The following is a 22,706-nucleotide window of genomic DNA, read 5'->3' on the forward strand; positions in this document are numbered from 1 at the left end:
TACTTTATGTATATATACGATATGAACAAAAGTATTGGTTCTACTCTTTTGGGAAGGCTTTTCAAAAGATTTGGGAGTGTTTCTTTGGGAATTCTGGCCCATTCATCCAGTGGAGCATTTGTGAGGCCAGGCACTTACGTTAGAGAAGAAGACCTGGTTCACAACCTCCATTCCCGTTCATCCAAAAGATGTTTGATAGGGTTGAGGTCAGGGCTCTGTACGGGCCAGTCAAGTTCTTCCACACTAAACTCATCCAACCATGTCTTTATTGACACAACATGATACGCTCACACATGCTAACACTCTTATACACATGAACACATCATCCAACAATATACATTAACAAACAAAATATGTAGTGTGTGTGTGTATAACACTTAAAATACACACTTTAAGTACACTTTACAGTACAATAAACATACATTGACAAAACTATCTGACCACTAGGTGGCACCAGTGCAGCATGACACACTGCTGGAGAACGGACTACAATACACTGTAAGAACAATTTGATTAGGGCAACATTGCATTACAATACATTTATTTAGAATGTGCCAGCAGATTCTGTAGCAGTATTAGAATACAGTCAGAATAGAGTCAGTGAAAGTAATATTAACATTGACGATATACAAATTAACAAAAACATTAACATACATGAAAACATATTGGCATGGAAGGAGAAAAGGGTCCTGCTCTTATAAGCTTATAATTAGACTAATTTGCAGAGTTTATAAAAATTATGCTTTAATCTTTAATAACAATTTATGGATGGATTTGCATGAATATCACATTGTCATACAAAAAAGGTCAGGAGTGATGGCATACTCCCAGTTAAGTTGATTTGCAGTATAAAATGTTGTTTCGTTTGGATATGGATTACCTGTCTTTTTCAGAAGAATAGAGAGGCTTCATTCCACAAAACAACGGTGCTCATTTTTGTACCGAACCATAAGCAGTGAGACAGCTACCTTTTAAGTTCTACTTTTATCTAATAAGAAATGAAACCATTACTTGGCCTAATCTTTCTCAGAAATACATACACATATATATATATATATATATATATATATATATATATGCAAATATTCTAAGTAAGGCTCTCATTTTAACTGATTCATGCAATCGTTAAAAAATAGTGTAGAATACAATACAAAACACAACTGAAATAAATCCTCCATGCTTGTGACTTGACCTTATGCAGGGATCTTCCAGCTTAGGCTGGGGACCCAGTACTGAGTCATTAAGATGCCCACCATTGGGATGTTCTAGGGTCATCACTGTACTGAGCACTGCACTGTACAGTAGAAATAACATTGTAATCTGTGTTACAAAGAATTTCCTAGGTAATGAAATACAATATAAAAAGATATCTTGATTACTATCTTCTAAATGTAAGTTCTGTTTAAGTATTATAGTTGTTCACAAATAGTGTTGTGTGCGTAATATTACTGCACTGGATCACGTCATTAAAAAAATGTTTGAAGAATGCTAATTAAATGGAATGGAAGGAATGAAACTTCACTCAGGTGTGGTAGATAAGTGAAACAGCCTTCAAGCAGAAATGGTGCAGTGAGAAATGTAAGCGTGCACAGAATAGGCACGTGGTTTCACTGAATACATGTCAAGATCAAGGACCAAATAAGCTTTGAGGTTCTTGCAAGTAAATTGGACTGGATGGACCAAATGGTTATCTGCCATTTAATTGTACTGACATTTTTGCTTGTTTAAGGTAACAGAGTAAATGGATTAACTGATTGACATGTGGGGAGTATCATTTACTTTTGTATTTAAATTTTTTGTTAAAGCAAGATCTTACCTCTTTGTTTTAACCATGAAAAACAGTAGCCGTGGTAAGAGTAGAACACCTACTTTACGCACAAGATTTGGTTTGTCATTTTGTTATTTTTTTTTTTTGCCGGAGTCTCTTAACATTCTTCTCTCACAAAGAACACACGACAGGATGTGTGTTAAGGACCATCTCCTCCCTTTCTAACCGCAAAGGTGGTGAAATAAACTGAAAGGGTTGCAGAGTTGCCTTTTTTCCTTACACATAATGGGGGGGAGGAAATGTCAGCCACAGCTCTTAGAAGCATTTTCAACCGACAGTTTAAAAAACAGAAATAGAGAACAGGCGCTGTAGCACATGTAGTCATGTCATGTAGTCAGCCTCTACCACTGATTGAACGAGATGGAGTCTAAAATATTTTAGGACTCAAACAATAGAAATGTCAGATTTCAAACAGCATATATCCTAAAAACATTTTTAATAATCATTTTGCTAAACAGACAACTATTGACAAAAACAGAGAATTATAGGAAAAAGTATAAGTGGCCTAAGGCAACAGTGGGCTCTGCCGACATGCTATAGCACAGTGCTGACAAAGATACTCTTCAATGGTTGCAGTGCAACAGTTTCAGTGTAAAAGTATGAAAATAAGTACCGGTAATAGGATTTAAATGGTCAGTAATGCTGTAGTTTACTTGTATTTACATTAAATTGCTCACTAATGGGTTTATTAACCAAAACGGAGTTTTAGGAAAGTTGCAGCCAAAGACCCACTGACTTCATTATGCATTACCGTGAGGCAATCCTAAAAGGTTTCTCCCAAAAGAAGGGCTTAGCTGACCTTGCACAATACACAGGGAGGGATGGACTGACCTTGGGGTCAGGGGCCATTTGCGCTACCCCCACCAGTCGCTCCAAAACTCGCATGATGGAAGCAGAGATACTGCATCTGTGCTTGTGTTGCTAGGTTGATAAATACAGACACACAAAGGCATGATGCAAGCATAAACACTGAGATATGCTTTACACGGGGAGTTGGATCTAGTATATCAAGGTGAAAGGGATGAAACTTCTCTTCTGTCACCTCTCATAGTGGTGGAAAAACTCCACTGATATTCATAAACACAGATCCAAGCCCCCTACCTGCAGAGTATCTATTTTCCTGTAGCTGAAACTTCCTGACTGGGAGATCCTGCATTATCTTTCCCAGCAGTCGATTACACAGCTTCCAATCTTACTTACTGCAGCATGTGGCTACAAAAGGGGCTTCTTATTGACTTATCTTGCCACAAGATAGGAAATAGGAACCTCACTGATCATTCTTCAGAGGCTGTATCAGGGGCGTACCTAGAGTATTTGGCACCCGGGGCGGATCCTGTAAGTGGCACCCCCCCCCCCAAATGTAAAGACATCTACAAAATTATGTTGGCAAGAATATTTATTGCACCAATTTGTAAACTGTATGTCAACTGTAAACAACAAGAAATCTGAAAAAATAAATTAATAACTTATAAGTAAAATAAATATGCTTAAATAACATTTACTGAACATATAATAGTGCTTTCTTTAATAACCCCCCCCAAAAAACAACAAACACAACAAGTTTCTAAGAAGACCTAACAAATGAGTGACAAACATTACAAATTAAGTACTGGCTAAGCAGCTAAAGACACTATAAACTAAAAAAAATTCTGATATTATAATCAGGAGTCACCATAACATTGTTCTCTTTTTATTTAAGCATTTGCATATATAGTGGTGTTGCCATGTCGACTCATGATTATATATACCATATGAACCAGACACTGACTGTGGTATAGCATGACACATATCACTATATACTGAGCCAGGCAGTGACGGTGGTACAGCATAATGCCTATCACTCTATACCGAGACAGACATTGACGGTGGTGCAGCTTAAGTAATTTCATTATATATTGAGGCAAACATTACAGTGAAACAGCATAACTCCTATCACTATACACTGAGCCAGATACTACAGTGGAACAGCATAACACCTATCACTATAACTGAGCCAGATATTGATGGTGGTACAGCATAACCGCTATCTTTATATACTGAGCTAGACACTTATAGTAGTACAACATAACTATCATTATACACTGAGGCAGACATTGACAGTTGTGCAGCACAACTGCTATCATTATATACTGAGACACGCGCTGACAGTAGTACAACATAACTGTTTCCATTATATACTGAGGCACGCACTGACGGTGGTACAACATAACTGTTAATATATACTGAGGCCCACATTGCCGGTGATACAGGATAACACCTATCACTTTACACTGAGCACACATTGACGGTGGGGCAGCGTAATCCATATCACTATACATTGAGCCTGACATTTACAATAATGCAGCATAACCCATATCACTATATACAAAGCCATTGATGTGGTGTAGGCCTACCACTTCAGTGTCTGGCTTAGTATATAGTGGTATGGGTTATGCTGCATTATTGTAAATGTCTAGATCGATGTATAGTGATAGGGATTATGTTGTACTGCCCTCAATTGCAGATCAGGGGAAGACTGTGAGAGTCAGTACAGCCTTCCCTTCTTCTGACTGCACCGTGACATTGGGAGGTCCTCTCCCCGTAATCATCCCCAAAGTCCATTTGTCCCCTACGTCACTAAACCACAACTCTCTTTTAATTACTCCCTGTAGTTCAGGTATAGATCAAATAAACAACACATGGAAACAGCACGTGCAACTGAATAAGACATAAATATCCTGTATTTACAGGTATACATAAATAATGTATGGAAACATAGCATTGCAGGTATAAATCAACAGAACACACAAACCCAGCATTGCAGGTATAGATCAACTGGAAATCACTCAGCACTGAAGGTATAGATCAAATAAACAACACATGGAAACAGCACCCCAGGTATTGATCAACTGAATAAGACATACAAATCCTGTATTTGCTGGTAAACATAAATAATGTATAGAAACATAGCATAGCAGATATAGACCAACACATTAACACACAAACCCAGCTTTTCAGGTATTGATCAATTGGAATTCACATAAAAACTCAGCATTAAAGTTATAGATAAAACACCCTAAATTACAGGCATAGATCACAGATTGCACACCCCAAAGCCAGCGTCCACATTGCCCACATAGAACCTGACCAGCACCCTGCGGTGGGGGTGCAAGGCCTCTGTCTCCCAGCTCTGCCACTGTACGGAACAGTATAGAGTGATGGGAGTTATGATGTACTTTAGAGCATAATTATAATGAAAAAGACATTGGAAATGGTACAGCATAACACCCATCACTCTCACACATTTACCAATCAACACTTACCAATCCACAGATTCCACACATACCAATCCACAGATTCCACACATACCACACATACCAATCCACACATACCACACATACCAATCCACAGATTCCACACATACCAATCCACAGATTCCACACATACCAATCCACACATATACCAATCCACACATATACCAATCCACACATATACCAATCCACACATATACCAATCCACAGATTCCACACATACCATACCACAGATTCCACACATACCAATCCACAGATTCCACACATACTAATCCACACATATACCAATCCACAGATTCCACACATATACCAATCCACAGATTCCACACATATACCAATCCACAGATTCCACACATATACCAATCCACAGATTCCACACATATACCAATCCACAGATTCCACACATTCCACACATACCAATCCACACATTCCACACATTCCACACATTCCACACATACCAATCCACTCTCACTGTCACTCAGTCTTAATGAATGATTTCCTACCTTCTTTTCTACTTCTTTTCTTCTTACAGCAGTCTTTTCTTTTTACAGCAGTCTTCCTCTTCGCTCCTCTTCTACTGTCTTCTTCCGGGTCAGAGGGCACTGTGTGCGCGGCTTCAGTGCCGCCGGGGTTTGTTGTCAGATCCCGGCGGCACTGAAGCCGCGCCCACAGTGCCCTCTGCACAGCAGCAGTTGCCGCGCGGACCGCAAGGGAGCAGAATCGGAGGTCTTTAACAGACCTCCGGCTCCCTTGAGTGATTTTAAGCCGGTTGAAGGGAACCGGCTTAAAATCACTCAAGGGAGCCGGAGGTCTGTTAAAGACCTCCGATACCGCTCTCTTGCGAGCCTGCTCCTCCAGCGGCGGACATTACTGTCCGTCTCTGGAGGGGTGCCGGGTGCCGGCAAGTTGGCACCCCCTGATGAGCGGCACCCGGTGCGGACCGCCCCCCCCGCCCCCCGCTAGGTACGCTACTGGGCTGTATGTCTTCTACAAATACCCTTATGCAACTAAGGGGCTCCCACGCCACTCCGCACAACTGTCTTCCTGTTTGATGGTGCCCCATTGTTACTGACTCCTGTCTGGGAACTCTCCACGTTTTATCTGGAGTCTCTGGGTGAAGCACTGCCTCTCAGGGTCTCTGGGTCAGTCTCCTCTTTCAATGTTCACTTCCCACTCAACCAGTTCCTCTCCTACTTTCTAACTACTTTAGACTGACTGGGGCTAGTCCTGTCTCCATGCACAGCTAGCTCCCCTCACTAATGAAGCCAAATTCCCAGAAGAGGGAGAGCGCCATATAGCCATATTTACCCTGGAAGTTCCCAGATATAGACAGGAGCATAACTAGAAGCCACAGGGCCCTGCTGCGAAAAATTGTCCCGGGCCCCCAAACGTCAACAGCTGGTCTGTGCCATGATTGCCGCCACACACCTGGTCTGTGCCTTCTTTGACCCTTGCCCCCCCCTTCCAACATATGTAAACACAGTTACACACTTACTCATACTCACTAACACACACTCCATCTCACCCCACTTATACAATTACACATCCATGCTCACACACATACACAATTACAATTCTATGCTCATACAAACACACAAGTACGCATGGGTGCTCATACACACACAAGTACATATACACACACACACCTCTGGCTTACCTCTCCACGTTCTTGCAGCTTTTCCTCTGGATGCTCGCGCACAGTGTCATTATGGGGTGACCCTGATACGTTCCTGTCTCCCCATGCCGGTTCAAAATAGTTTAGAAAGGGCCCTTCTGACCTGGATTGGTGCTAATTTGAACCGGTACGAGGAGACAGGAACGTATCGGGGTCACTCACTCAAAGGAAGACTGAATGAAACTAAAGTCTAGGGACAGCTCAGGGAAAATTAGAAGGAGGCCAAATCCTTTAACTTGTGCTAGGGAATTGCTGTACACGTGGTAACACTCCCCAGGTTAATTTTGTTTTAGTGTCTGCTTTTCACAAATATTTTGGAAGCTAACCAGTCAAGGATACTTTATTTTCTCAGAACAGTTACATAAGCTTTAATGTGCCTGAAGGTACAACGCAGACACTAAATTGCATCGGAAATACGAAATATCACTCATTGAAGGATAAAAGGAAGGATTTTAGAAATATCCCAAGCCTAAGAATGACAAAGACATTAAATGAAGCACTAACATGGTTGTGCTAAAAGATGGTTAATAATATACATTGTTTGATTTGAGGGTCTTTCTTTGAAATATATAATTTAGACACATGCAGCAGTTGCTTTTGGGTCTTAAGGCAGATGAATAAATCCATTATCTTCTAATGGACCAAGAAACAAATAAGATGAACCACCAGCTGCCTAAAAGTAAAGTACCAAAGTATTTAAAAAGTTAAATATGCATGTGGAAAATACCCCATACATCTTAGCTCTTTTTCACATGGTCTATGGGATTACCGCTTATATTTTGGGAGCAGCTAGCTGTACATAGCATAAAGACGTGTTGTTTTGCTAAATATTTTTCCAGTATTGGTAACTACTGTACAGTATTTTGAAATATTTGCCAGCTCCGATTCTCAGAGTTGAGAGACATTACTGGGCCAAAAACAAACAAAGAAAAAAAAACAAATGAATTTTCTGTTTGTGGAGGTATAACAAATTATTTGTAATGCTAATGCAGTATTGCAGTTGATGAACCCTTTGGGGATTATATTGGTTGTTTTATACAGAGCCAAAAAGGGATCTTGTTTTATAAGACTTTCTAAAGCCATCTTACAAAGATTTGCATTGTAATTCCTCTGAGGTCTACTTTACTCGAAAAAAGAAAATCTTACAAAGTGAGGATGAGATCACTCTAACAGGAATATGTGACAAACAAGACTCTTACGTTATAATGGCCAGGGGCGAGTTGGTCTAAATGTGTCTATACATACATGGGATGGGGGGCATGTTTCTATGCATGCACCCGGTCCAAAAGGTGCCAGCCCTACCCTGATATTAATATCAAAAGTTTAATTAACATTTGTGAATTATTAACAACAAAACGTCAAGTATGTTGTGGAATACATAGCTGTAAACCTGTCTCTGTTCCTGGTGAAAGTTCATTCAAGTGACTGATTGTGTTACAGACCAGATGTATGTGTCAAGGGTCAGTATACCAAACAGAACATACCCAAATAATTATGCCCCATCTCTCGCATAGGCAGCTTTTAGGATAATTACCTGTATTTACCACTAACTGTACAGTAGCTTCTGGTTTTTGAGTGTCTGGATGAGTGTAAATACTGTGGAGATATTTAACTTAAAAATCATTTAAATGCAAAATGTGACAAAGACAACATTATCTTTTCAATTTCCTGTCCTGAAGTTATCTCCCTTCTGCTAACACCCTTGCAAAATTAGTCTGTAAGAGGGCGGTAGATAAGTGAAAAGTGTCCCTACATTACATAAAACTAAAAAACATAGTATTCTAATAGATCAACTATTAAGTAGTTTGCCCATGCAAACATACACTATATGGACAAAAGCATTAGGACACCTGACCATTACACCATTACACCTGACATTAATATGTAGCTGGTCTCCCTTTGCAGTTATTACAGGCTTCCTTTCATGAGCAAGAAATCCCACAGAGACACTCCAAAATCTTGTGGAAAGCCTTTCCAGAAGAGTGGAAGGTGTTATAGCTGCAATGGAGGGACCAACTGCATATTAATGTCTATGTATTTAGCATTTAATTACATCAAAGTCCTTGATGGTGTAATGGTCGGGTGTCCCAATATTTTTGTCCATATAGTGTAAGTATACTTGGGAAGTCTGCAGATTTTCTCAATGCCCTGGGTCAGTCTTTCGATCTCCTGCTATTTAAATTTTTACCAAACCTAGATCAAACCTTGTATCAGTAAACAAACTTGTTTAAAATCGGTTCTTTTGGTTATCCCGTCCGTACTTTACATGTTGCTTATCTGCAATATTTTGTTACACTGTTACAGAACTATAACAAATATCCTGGTATTAGTAAGCAGGTGCTTGGATGACTAATTATAAGATGTTGAGGTCCAGCTTGCAGGGGTGTTTCTCATATGAAACATCTTGCAGCAGGAAGTGATTTAGAGTTAACCATAGCTTTCTATCCCTACATATATCAGTGCATCTTTCAATGGGTAATTACCATAATTGCAGTATATGTTCTCTTTAGCAGGGATCTCTATCCCAGCGTGTCTTTCTCTCCCCATTTACAGTAACTGCCACGTTGAGTGTATTGTGTGCTTTTTGTATACCTCAATGCTACATTCACAGTATAGTGCACCGAAAATAAAATCAACTTGGTAACATTAAAACATGAATGTATTAATGTTTTAGAGCAGATTAACTGATCATCAGCAAGTGTGACCCTCCCCTCTCCAAGAGCCGAGCTATTGATGCTAAAAGTAGTTCTACAAGCCATTGAATCATAAGGTGTACTTTGTTTTTCACACATTTCTTCATTTTGGATTTATTTTGTTAAATTAATCAGGACACGGTGTAATATGACCTGCTGAGGAACAGATGATTGTAATTATGTCATGATATATAAAACCATAGAATTCAAAAAAGGTTAATATGGTATATAGATAGAGATATTTTAAAACATACAGAACATAGCATGTCATGCCCGATAAGAAGCATTTGGTCCATCTATTCTGCTCTTTTTTCTGCTGTAAAGGCTCGAACCTTGCTGCGATCATTAGTAGCTTTTTCTTCTAAGACACGCTGTGGACTGTGTATCCCGATGCTAGATGTAGGTTATTTTAAGTGATAAAAGTCATTGGCTGTAAAAGCCCTGAAGCAGGGCTGGCTGGCATAATTGTTCAAATGAGATGTTCCAGGTCTTGGCATTCAGAGGGCTGATGCATGCAAAGTTCAAATCTCCTAACCAACAGACTAAACAATGCCAGCCCAGCTGAAAGTGAAAGCTAATGAAATAATTCTCTGACTCTATGCTTCTTAAAACAATGCAGGCCATGCATCAGCAGAGAAGTAATCCAGTATTATCGCTTTGCATCACGCTGGAACTATTTTGTAAATAGTCCTGGCACTGCTTTCCTATCCCCGTGCCCTATAAATGTAACCAAGAGCTGTGGGCCCTTTACTGGAACAAGCGGGTACTGGCATACGGGTAAGAACTATTTGTTGCTTGGTGTTTTTCTTATGAGGTCCTTTAGTAAAATAGAATGGATTGGTAAAAAGTGCATCTGAGATGATTATCATAAGTTATAGTGTTGCTTATTTAAAGACTAGATCACCATTGCTGAGCTTCTGCATGTACTGGAGCTTTGTTAACACAAAAAGCTGCCTTTTTTTTTATAACAGTGAACTAAATTAAATAATCGCTATGTTCACGTGCCTCAAAAAAGGTGGGTGCGTTGTGGTCCCCAATGGAAGTGGTAAAACACATAAAAGGTTAAAATTAACAATTCCAAAACAACTTGGGAAGGAATTTCTGAATTGTTTCAATTTTCCCTGGTAATCATTATTGAATCTATTTCATAATATCAATCTGGATTGCCACGCCGACCTCATTTACTGAACAATAATTGTAAAGCTGGCATAAGGCACGCAATTAAGGATTGTATCCAGTGATGGTGCCTACCTTGCATAATATGCCATTTGGCTGAATAATAATCTACGAGCATCAAGTGACTTTTATTGGAGGTTAAAGGATATTTCACGGTTTCTTGAAAAAGTTCTGTTTTACGTGGTTAGAAATTTGGACCAATTCTATAATACTGTCTGTATTTGAAACCGATGGAAGGTTTGCATTAGAGGAACTTGCTCCATATAGATGGTTCCATGACAGGCCTACTGAAAACATGACAGTGTCCAAAACCAATGTTCACCTCCCCAGTTTTACATTGACTTACAGGGGTTTTAAAATTATTATATTTTGCACATTCACCCATTTGTTCCCATTTCTATGTACATTAAGAATGAATCACCATATTCATTTAAATGTTACTTCCCTAATCCATTCACGTCTGTTGTGTATTTGTTGATGTTGACTGTATGAAGAAGTTAGTCTGGTGCCGATGTTGTCTACATAACTAGATTGTGAGCTTGCGAGCAGGGCTCTCCACCTAATGTATCGGTTTGTCTTAGTCTGTCAATTATTGTCTTGTCATACCCCTTGAATTTATGTATTGTATTAAGCGCTGTGTAAACTGTTGGCGCTATATAAATAAAAGATAATAATAATAAAAATAATAATAATAATCCCATGCCATTGTGTTCTGTGTTAATCATGTTAATCGTTTCCCATTTCGTGTGTTTGTCAAATTCCCATCTACTGGTAAAGTGGTTATTTAAACTTTGCCTAGTCCCAATATAGAGTGTTCTCTTGCATCCTGACTGGTGTGTCATGACTGGTGGTACGATTCTTTGGGAAACCCTTTTCCCTTTACTCTAAGAACATCTAATTTAAACAATTATGCCAGTCCTGCTTCAGGGCTTTTACAGCCAATTACTTTTATCACTTAAAATAACATCATGTAGCCGGCTTTCGATACGGCAGCGGCGGCTAAGGAAGTCCAGGTATATATATAACTTTTCTACAATATACTCAGGTGGTATGTGTTCAAACCATGTTTGCTGAGGATGTTGGGAGCTACCTGTTATCTGTTCATAATCTATATAATGTTGCATACTGAAATTTAGCATCTGGAATAGGCCTGCATCACAAAGACCACTAATGGTTTTCAGGGTGTTATATCATAACTTTCATAAGGCTAAGTCAGGACAAGAGCAATCACCTGGCTGTTGCTTGTGCCTTAGCACAGCAAGAGGTTTGTCTTTATCAAATCCTATGTTAGGCCCACCATCAAAGGAGTGACAAAATATTCACTCCATGGACACTCAATGTGGTCTAAGCTTTTTCTAAGGTGCCTTTATTTAACATTCCATTTATTTGTTGTGCTTGTCACTAAGTATTATTGAATGTGTTTAGAATAAAACTTGTCTGGTCCCGATGAGATGTTTAAATATACTATTTGTTGAACAGTTTTTGAGAATCTAGGGGCTATTTTCAAAAACTGTCATTTTTAGAAAAATGTAATGAGAACCTGTTAGTTAAAGTAATAACTAATCTATTATCCTTTTTCTTAACATGTATAAGAGTAACACGTTGTGCCTGTTTTCAATAGTCAACAAGTTTGAAATGTTTTTTAAAATGTATTTTTCAGGAAAAAAACAACAGCAACAGTAACAATGGCATCTGACCATCAGGCTCCTGCCACCAAACAACAGCAACCAAATGTAAAGGTACGTCTGGCAAGGGTTAATATGCAATTTATAGTGTCAACTCTATGGGTGGCTGGGCACTGACATCATAGCACACCGTACACTAGACATCTTTATTGCTACACAGTCTGGAGTCAACAAAAACCTTGGGAAAGAGATAGTGATGTAAAATGAAAATTGAAACAACATATTAGACTTAGACATCTGCATCCTGTCATCTTCTGCAGTCCTGTCTGTGCCCCCTACTCCCTCCCCCTAAGTCTTTTTGTCCACCTTTTTGCTCTTAGTCCTTTGCCAGTTCCCCCACACCCTTCTCTGCATTTTTTGCCCTGTCTGTGCCCCAGCCTTGTCTCTGCCCCCCCAGCTCACTCAGCTTCTCCATGGGAGGAGGAAGGAGTCAGTTTCTTCTCTGCAGCTGTACACTCTCTCACATACTGACAGAAAGAGGGAAGGGGACGAAGGGTTTGTAGTATATACAGTGCCTGCATTAGAAGCTGCCCTAACTTGTAATAAAATCCTTGTCGGCAGACATAAATTAATGCACAGCTTTCTTTACAGGTACTGAATTGGTTAAATGTAATTCACATATTATGCTCTGTTAGGTAGTTTTTATAGGGTGTATATGGTTGATAACATTTGTTCCCATGCCCATAAAGTGTATGTTTAGCTCCAGTACCCAGTATTGTGGAAAGATTTGCCTACCTGGAGGGAAACGGTCCCTGGAATTTTTCCTTTTTTGTAGAGAAACAAGAAAAATGACAGCAGATAAGACCCATTCAGTCTATCCAGACTACCTGTTTTATGTGCATTTACATTAATAAATGATTGGCCTTGTCTTAGATTAAGGAGTCGTATACCTAGAATAGAAAACTAATGTTGCCTCACTTAGCTGCCCTAAAACATTATAGAATCCTTGCTTGACCACAGAGGTTAAAGGAAGCCTTGATTGTCTGGGAAATGCATCAGGCTCAATGGTTTACACTTTATAACGTTAGAATTAGTACCCCCTGTTAGTTGTTTAACCTCTGTGGTTAAGTCAGTTTTACGGCTGCTTAGTAAAGCAACAAGTTTTCTATTCAAGCCACCATTTGTTAATTTTGGGAATCTTGTGCTCTCCCCCTCCAGCAGTGATGTCCAGAGTACCCCTTATGTTTTTATTTGTATTTAATGTAAAAACATTTTACTTGATGTGAAGAAACTGTACTTTACTGAGCAAGTGGTCCACAGAAGTCCCCATCTTTGCACCTCTCCTTTAGAGTGATTTAAGGTAAATATTTTTTAGGATAGATATCTCTGGTGTAGTAATGGATAACTATAGCCTTTTGGTTTGTTTGCTGTATATAACCTCTTGTATACTGTCCTTGATTGTTTCCTGGGGAGGTTGCATTTGCTAATACCTAATATGCATCCAGTTAATTTGAAGATGTTACATTTGTTGGAGTCAGACAGGCTCAAACATAGATTCATGAATGCTTATCATGTTGAATCTTAACCACATTTTCTGAGAACATCACCAAAATGCCAATTGTTTAAGCCTGACTTCAACAAATGTAATATCTTCTAATTAACTTCTAATTAGGAATTAAGTCTACAACATATTAATTAAAACTAAACTTGCTAGAAAATTGCTGATCCATGTGATTATTCAAAATTATGTTGCACATGCAATTATATTATATAATAAGATATATTATCGATTTTTTTGTGTTAAACAAGAAATCGCAAAACCTCAGGAATGTAACGTTCACACATTTGTGTAATAAAATAGGGCTATAATACTATACAAAATATAACAGAATCCAACTAATATGAGCAAGAATTTATATTTAAAAGTATGTTGTTAAAGCATGTATTTCTAGCTAATGCTAAAAATAAAAACTGTATGTTGATATTGTATGATTATGATTGTATGAATCTTTGCTAAGTTAAGACTTCGGGTTGCAAAACCTCACAAGTAGCAAGAGCTGATAACAAACCAGGAAGTGATAAGACAGAAATGCTGATCTTAAAGGATTGCACAGGAAACAGAAAGCTGGAAGTGCAATATAGATATGTGACATTAAGTGTGTATGGTCCAAAAATGGGATCCCTGTAAATACAATTTGCAATGTTGACAGAATGTGACCACATCATTTTTACCAGAAAGTCTATATTCATATCAGATATCCAACCACTTCATCTTTTGGTGCAGCCGAAGTGTGATTTTCTCTAAATGGCCTCTGTTCAAAATAGAAATTGGATAAAACAACCTAAAAGGATTAAAATGAATCAATGGGAGCCCATGTCTGTTTGCATGTGGCATTGTTAAACAAGCAAATAGCTTTTGTAAGCCGTGGAGTGTGCTGGCCCTATTATGTTGCCTTTAGACTATACAGAATTGCGAGCAAACGGCAATCAAGAGGAAAAGGGCTTTTCAAATAATTAACTCATTAACTCTATAACCTGAGGTACAAAGTTGGAGTAGCAACCTTTTAAGTACACTACTTCTATACTTGATCATCTAAAGGGGACAGCAGGTCTGATATCTTTTAACACAGGAAAGGGTCAGGGTTATTTTTGTTTTTAAAACATTGGTAGACACAGTAGATTTAAAATAATGGAGCCTAAGAATCACATAGCTTAAACCCATGATAGAATAGATCAACCATAGCATAGATACATACAGAAAACTGTAGAGATTCCACATTCATGCATGGAGATAAAAATATTGGATCACAGTATAACCAAACCTCTTGATTGAAAAACAAGGTATATTTGGTATCAGATTGGTGTAATTGGTCTCTGCAGAGTAGACACATGGCCAATATCTATCAACTGGCTGACAAAAACATAACCTTAGAAAAATAACCCTAAGGAAGTAATTGCATAGCCAATATTGTTTTCATCTAGTATCCACTTACACAGAGAATAACAAAGATTGATACGTCTACAGACAGTCAAGGCTTAATCCCCAGTTACTTTCCGCATGCAAGAGCACATCTTCCAAATTTCACATCCCATACTACTGCCGACATATACTTTCATTCATTTTAATTTGCAGATTGTCATCTATGAGCAAGAAAACTTCCAAGGCCGCTGCCATGAACTCAGTGGACCCTGTACCAACCTGAAGGAGGCTGGTATGGAGAAGGTTGGATCCATCCTTGTGCATTCTGGACCGTACGTAATTGAAAACCTTCTTATTAACAAGCATTGGATTAGTCCATTAGTCCATATTTCCTTAAAGAGAACTACCACTTCAAGCTTTGAATGTCAATAGCATTTTGTCCCCCAAACAGTATTTAGCCATGACGTGATAAAACCATTACAACCTACAGGATTCAATTGTAATAAGCAACCTCTGTTAAAGGGAACAATGACAAAACCTGCTGTAAATTATCAAGCATTACATACTTATATGTACAACATATACAAGAAAATGAAAGTATTGATATAATTTTGATTTGTGGAGGTATGTAGTGCATTTTCAATCTTCCTTGTAGGAGAAAGCTGTGAATAGTGTACTGTTTCCAACTTGAGAACTGTGGGAGAGCTGTGTACACTATTTGGAAACACTAAAGGTTCCATTACATCATTAACATAATATACACCCACACTAAGTTATTGAAGTTAAAGTTATAGTTAAGAGAAAAGTGCCTGGGTGCATGTAATTAGCTTTGGGAGAAGCTGCAGCTTTGTTAATCCATGATCTGTCTTTTCACACCACTGATTGGCTGCTTCAGGCAGAAATAAATGGGACTTCTTTTTGCACATGTACACAGAGGGTCTCATTAGATCCCCCTGGAACTCTTGTGGAGCCAACTTTGGGGCTGACCTGAGATAAGTATATCACATAGCAGGGCTGTCTTTAACTAATATATCGGTTCCTCCTGTCTGTGAATTATATTTTTGTCACACTCTTTGAGCCTACTGTATGGAGTGCTGTGTAAATTGTTGGCAGTATATGGATGGATAATGGATAATCATTAGAATAATAATGGTGTTCACCTGCACGGCAAAAAGTTGTGGGTCGGAGGAAAGTAGCAAATGAATATGGAGGGATTCCGCACAATCTCCCATGCAGCTCAAGCGGAACACCCCAAGAATGTTGAGACCCCACTGCCATCATATGCATTGAAATGCATTTGATGACTAGAATGTCCATTTTATAAACCATTTTATGTTTTGTTGTGGTTTGTTAAATATCCGTTTACAGATCTAATGTAATCCATCCAGATCACATGATGTAAACTCACTCCTCAGGAGTCGTAATTATGCAAAAGTTTAGTATGTCATCAAGCAAATAGAATTCCAGTGCAGATTAATTTGTTTGGTGATTTTCTGTGTTTTGCAGATTACAGTTGTTTTTTGGGGGGAGCACTTAGTTTTTATTTATTCAAAATTTTAGTATTTTTGTCTGATGTAATCAATTAACATTGTTCATCGAGCAAACGTTTACTGGTTTGCAGGATCACAATTAGAAGGAAAGACTAAAGGATCTCAGTATGTATAACTTGGAGGAAAGAAGAGAGAAGACATATGATAGATACATTTAAATACATAAAGGATTTAACAAAGTACAGGTAGTGTGTTTCAAAGGAGGAGAAACTTTAGAGGAATATTTTAATACATACTATGAAACAATCCAGTGACTTATAAGATATAATGTCAGCCACACAATAGAGGTTTATACAGTGAGGGAATTTAAACACAGGCTAGGCATTCGATTATATTAAATCATAAGGCAAGACGAATAACTGATTAAGGTCTGAGTCTTTCAAGCAGGTAAAAATGGACAGTCTAGATGGGCTGCCTTTGGATTCTATGTTTCTGTTTACTGATATCCTGTAAGCATGGACTTGGCCCCATAGAGACAGACAGAACATCAATGATCTACAGGTAATGTGTTTCAGTAATTTATATGACAAAGGAGAAGGTCTCAATTTAAAAATAAATGTGTCACGCTGCTGAGGGCAGAAACATACACACATTCTTAGCATGAAGGATATGTATGTTTACTAAAGCATCTCTTTTCCACACATGTAAAATAAAGGTAGATCAGATGTTGCTCTATATGAAGGGTTTATTAATTAAAGTGGTAGTTGGAAAGAAAGTTGCAGTTTCACCTGACTGATTTATTTTTTCATGCCCAATCAAGCATATTAATTAATTGCACTATGCATTATGCAGGGCCAGCTTACACATTACTTTGCCAGGGAATTCTGCTTATATTGAATCACAAATTCAAACCTGCCAACACCTTCTTTTGTGACTAAACCCCAAAGATCTACCCATGCAAGGGCATTATTACATTTCAATGATTCTTTGTAATCTTTCAATATAGATACTACCAGCTCAGTAATCTAAAGAGCGGATCTATTTCTGCTTAGAGGTTAAGTCATTTATTTGAATGCCACAAGTAGACGTCTGTCTATTAACCATGCATCAGCTCAAGGATTTTTCCATTGGTTGTCAAAGCTAAAGGTTGGGGCAATTAATCAATAATGCTGCACCAGATTACTCTACTCTACATGATGCATTGTTTGTGTATATTCCAAATGAAGCAACCAGAGCTATCTATAACACAGAGCTGTCTAGCAGTATGTCACACATATCAATCTCATATGCATTGGTTTGAAACTTTGGAACACAACATCCTATCCTCCTTTCATTTGGGAAGTATAATGGATTTCATGGAGTTTGCATATTTGGTGGTGCTTTGGAACTGATGCTCTAAGTTATGAGAGACAACATTTCTCCTCTTATACAAATCATTTTTGTTATTGGTAACATCACACAACATCGCATCTAGAGCGGGTTTAGTGTCCTGAGCCAAGGATTGTTGTATACCACTTATTATGTGTTACATATTTTCACTGTCCCTTATTGTAACAGAATCTCCTGGTGTTTTGGCACTTTGTGGCTATTATGTGAATCATGGTGTCATAATCAAATCACGTCTTCATTGTAATCAGTGTCTTGAACAAACAGAATAAATTATAGTAGCTGTTTTGGGAACATCAATGCACTTAAACATGGCATCTGTGCTCCGGTGCATCTTCTTTATATAGATATCCAACAGCAAAAGTCCGCCATGTAAAAGTGCATATTGATATATGCTTCCACGTGAGCACAGTGACTTGTACTGTGAGTTGTGGAGGTTATGTTTATCTCATTTATCTGTATTTTAATGGAATTTTAAATTAAGGTAAGGCACTTTGGGTGTTGAAAATGATGTATCTTTATAATTACTGCAACATGGTAAATGTATATTCTGAAACAGCAACACTGTTATTAAGGTTAGAGAAACAAATTGCACCTTTCCACTTACTCTGACTAGGTCGCAAAATGACAGGGGTGCCTCTGAATTTAATAAAGCCAAAGATCACTCATGGCTATTTACTGTCACCTCTCAGACGCAGTTTTATAAGTGAGGTTATTAATAGCACTGAATAGTACTTTGATTGCTGCTCCAGTATTTTTTTAATGAGGAATGTTCCCATGTTTTAGTGCTTTACCCTTGCAGGTTTGTTCTCTGGCTTGACCAGTGTGGTCAGTGGAGACATTATAGCCATCATTTGTATACAAGTTGTCATGATGTCTAGAAATGGTACGTTTGTTTGCAGTACCTTGCAAACTACCATTTGCATTCATTGATAACTGGTTTATTGGTCACTTTCTCTTATTTTTGGCACTGCTGCCTATTCACAAGTTAATAAACCTCCTTTGCCTTTCTGTTGTATTAAAGCTGGGTAGGATACGAACAACAAAACTGCAAGGGGGAGCAGTTTGTCTTTGAGAAGGGAGAGTACCCCCGCTGGGATTCCTGGACGAACAGCCGAAGGAGTGACAGCATCTCCTCCCTGAGACCAATCAAAGTGGTAAGAGCAGCACTGCTTTCTCAAAACATTTTTCATGTTACAATCATGTACCTCTTTTTTTGTGGGGGTTCTGGATTCTAGGTAATTTAGGACTAGTCGATGTTCCCTACAGGAAAGGGAGCATTCACAGTTGAATTGCCTGCTCACTTGCAGGTTGTTTACTTCAGAATATCTTTACCTCATCTGTAGGTATAGAATCTTTGTAATATTCAGATGGGCTCAAGGTCACAACATGTAAAACATTCAAGGTCTTGGTAAGGGAGTTTTGTGCCTTTCCTGCAGAGTCCTACCAGCTATTCACTCTACCTCTTTCATGCTATGGCCACGATGGGTAATGGGTACCCATTATGATGGGTAAGAACAAATTATTTGAACCTGTTTCTGATCTATACTGCCCCACACCAAAGCAATCAGATTCCACACAGTTAAAAAGGGCATTATTTGATTTTTTAAATCTGTACTAATTTCAAACATTTTGATGGATGACGTTACCAAACCTCAAAAAATGTGTCCAGGTAGTGTTATTTCCTATACCTGTTTTTTTTGTTGTTGGTCCAGAACAATGCTTCTTGTTCTAGCTATTTTCTCTATGTGAAAGTCATTCTAATTAAATCCCTTCATATCTGTAAACATTTCTGCCTGTTTTATCATATCTCTGGGAAGACCAGTCCTGGAAACAATGACGCTAAACGGGTAAGCAACAGTGCCACATTACAATGGGAGTTTAAAGGCTTACGTTTGCTTTGCTACAAGCTCTTTAACGAGAAAGTACATGGCACATCTAGCGAGGAATTGCATGTTTTATAATTTATGACATTACCTGTTTGTTGGCAGAAAATTTTACTAATCCCAAAGGCCATGGTACATATTTTATGTGCTTCCTTCTCTCCTGGCTTTACTGAATCAAGTGTAGAAGGTTAGCAAGATCTGGCTTTGCAGCTGCATTGTACATCAAGCTGGGTGGGCTTGACAGGGATTGCAGTACCCTGTAACTAAAGTACCACACGATACATCCCTATTGCTAGCCTCAACACAAGGTTTAGGCATGCATAACCAAGCAATAAAACTTGCAAAGTGTTAACGTAGCATTCAGATCAATGCTCTGTAAACGCTGTAAAAAAAATTTCATGGGTTTGATCACATCTTAGTAATTTAATACATGCAAGAAAAAAAATCTATCCTTTAATTTTCTCAACAATAAGCTGGCAAATTTAATATTAATTGTGAAAGTAATACTGTTGCTATTGACAAATTACACTAACAATGAGCCCTATATACTGGCTAGCACATAATAAACACATACTAAATAGTAACCCCTTAACGACAAAGCCCATACATGTACGGGCTCAAAATGCATTGTTTTCAATGGGTTTTGGCACCGCCCATTGTCCTTAAGGGGTTAATGCAGCAATTTGATTATTTGATTATTGATTATTTAAAAAACTATTGGCAAGCCTCTCTTACAAACCTCTCCAGTTTAAGCAGGCCTCATACATAATTATACGCCATGCTGGTCTTTTACAGACAAGACAAGTTGGGCATAACTGCCTATCTGGATTATAAAATACGCTCAAATGCATTAATGAACCAGGGCCGGTCCTTTCATGCAGACAAACTAAACAGATGCTTAAGTCCTGAGCTTAAGTCAGAGTGCCACTGCCAGTTTCTCTCCTACGTTAAGCAAAATGTGTATGAACGGGATGCCAGACATTTAGGGTATTAGCAACCCCCGGGATTGCCCTGCACTGGACCACATTTTTTTGCCCCGCGTTCCTTTATTCATCCTTTCAGGAATGTGTACAACTTAAGTTTTAATCCAATTTTCTATTTCACTTGGTCTCCAGGATAGCCAGGAGCATAAGATTGTCCTTTATGAAAACCCAAATTTTACTGGAAAGAAAATTGAGATAATTGACGATGATGTCCCAAGTTTTCACGCTCATGGCTACCAGGAAAAAGTATCTTCTGTGAGAGTACAAAGCGGAACGTAAGTAACAGGCAGAAATCTAACCTCTGCATATGACCTATAAAGAAACAAGAAATGGCCTAACTTGGTGCAATGAGATATACATTTATTAATTTAGAACAATATTTCAATGCATAAGGGAGATTCTGTGACTCTCATTACAGTTCCCTAAATCCCAGTGTAGCATATGGCAGGCATCTAGTGTCTAGGGAATAAGTTATGGCACTCAGTACTGGAAAAGACTAAACAAAAAAACAATTTAATAAAACAGGCCTTCATTGCAACAGTAAACTCTTATGTCCACCTGGCAGTGAGGAAAGAAAATAATCCCTTTGCTTTATTTTCAATAAGAAGGCTATTCTTCTAAATTGTCGTTTTTGTTTCTGAAATAGGGCTCACATTCTCACATATATATTTAAAATAGTTATAATAAAAAATCATGCTATCCAGTTTGCCCACATACCACTCAGTAAAAATTATATAATTGTGTTATGTATTATATGAAATAATAAAAAATTAAATATATATGTATATAGTGAATTATATGATATGATCAAAAGAATGGTACACAGAAAAAGCCCATCTTGTCGTGAAAAAAAATCAATATATATTTTGTGTGGGTACAGTAAATGAGAAAAAAGAAAATTACAGCTAAACTGGTAGAGGCTAGTAGGATGAGGGAATTTGGATATGCATATGGCTAGTACCAATCAATGATGAGACCAAGGACTGCATCTTTACAGCATGAAACATGAGCAGACTAGATGGGTCCAATAGTTCATTTGGTAAAAGAATCAAAATGTAGGATAATCTCTGTTAACTTTAGTTGAAAGCCCTGTATTTTTATACATTTGGTACATTTACTGCACAGTTACTGAAACAGAGATTGTCATTTGCAATTACAGGTGGGTTGGCTATCAGTACCCAGGTTACAGAGGATACCAGTACCTGTTTGAGAAGGGGGACTACAAGGACAGCTCAGAGTTTGGCGCCCAGCACCCCCAGATCCAGTCTGTCAGGCGCATCCGTGATATGCAGTGGCACCAGAGAGGAGCCTTCCACCCCACCAATTAAGAAATGCACCTCCTCTCCATAGCGCCACTGAAGAGGAAGAGAAACCAAAAGGCTTTTACGTGAACTGCTGCTGTTTTTCCCATGGCATGGTTATCCCAAATGCCACTGTGTGACTAAACCTGCTAATGCAACTTAATAAAAGCTTTGAGTTCCAAACTCCATCTGCTTCCCTGCTTGTCTGAGTCATGCACTTGGTAACATTAACCCAGAGAAGTTATCAGGAAATACTTCTACAGTTTTTAGTCTGCAATACTAGCTTTGCAAGCATCAATGTAAAATTAATTTGTAATGATGTCATCTGGACTGGATGGATCTCCATTAATCCAACACCTTCTTGCTACCACATGGGAAACACTATTTCATGGAGCTTACATGAGCATATGTAAAGTCCTGTTACAAATGTTGAGGGCTTTATTCTGGACCCCA

At 38.4% G+C, this 22,706-nt stretch overlaps 1 protein-coding gene across 2 annotated transcripts; it reads left to right on the top strand.

Moving 5' to 3' along the window:
* The first annotated feature begins 6,531 nt into the window (after positions 1–6,531).
* On the top strand, positions 6,532–22,439 carry CRYBB2 (crystallin beta B2). 2 transcript variants are annotated; one of them, XM_053469390.1, is made up of 6 exons: positions 6,532–6,549; positions 12,323–12,401; positions 15,421–15,539; positions 19,108–19,240; positions 21,085–21,227; positions 22,112–22,439. In XM_053469390.1, exons 2-6 carry the CDS (start codon positions 12,348–12,350, stop codon positions 22,278–22,280), a joined length of 618 nt encoding a protein of 205 aa, XP_053325365.1. In that variant the 5' UTR covers positions 6,532–6,549; positions 12,323–12,347; the 3' UTR covers positions 22,281–22,439. The 2 variants fall into 2 exon arrangements, with proteins under 2 accessions (XP_053325365.1, XP_053325357.1); XM_053469382.1 differs by lacking the exon at positions 6,532–6,549 and adding an exon at positions 10,230–10,263.
* The last annotated feature ends 267 nt before the right edge of the window (positions 22,440–22,706 follow it).

The sequence above is a fragment of the Spea bombifrons genome, chromosome 1 (genome assembly GCF_027358695.1).
Source record: "Spea bombifrons isolate aSpeBom1 chromosome 1, aSpeBom1.2.pri, whole genome shotgun sequence".
Taxonomy (NCBI): Eukaryota; Metazoa; Chordata; class Amphibia; order Anura; family Pelobatidae; genus Spea; species Spea bombifrons.

Coding starts and splice junctions, on each gene's coding strand:
- CRYBB2 (XM_053469390.1), top strand. CDS start 12,348: ATGGCATCTGACCATCAGGCTCCTGCCACCAAACAACAGCAACCAAAT. Junction 15,540..19,107: donor ATCCTTGTGCATTCTGGACC/GTACGTAATTGA, acceptor GTTGTATTAAAG/CTGGGTAGGATACGAACAAC. Junction 21,228..22,111: donor GTGAGAGTACAAAGCGGAAC/GTAAGTAACAGG, acceptor TTGCAATTACAG/GTGGGTTGGCTATCAGTACC.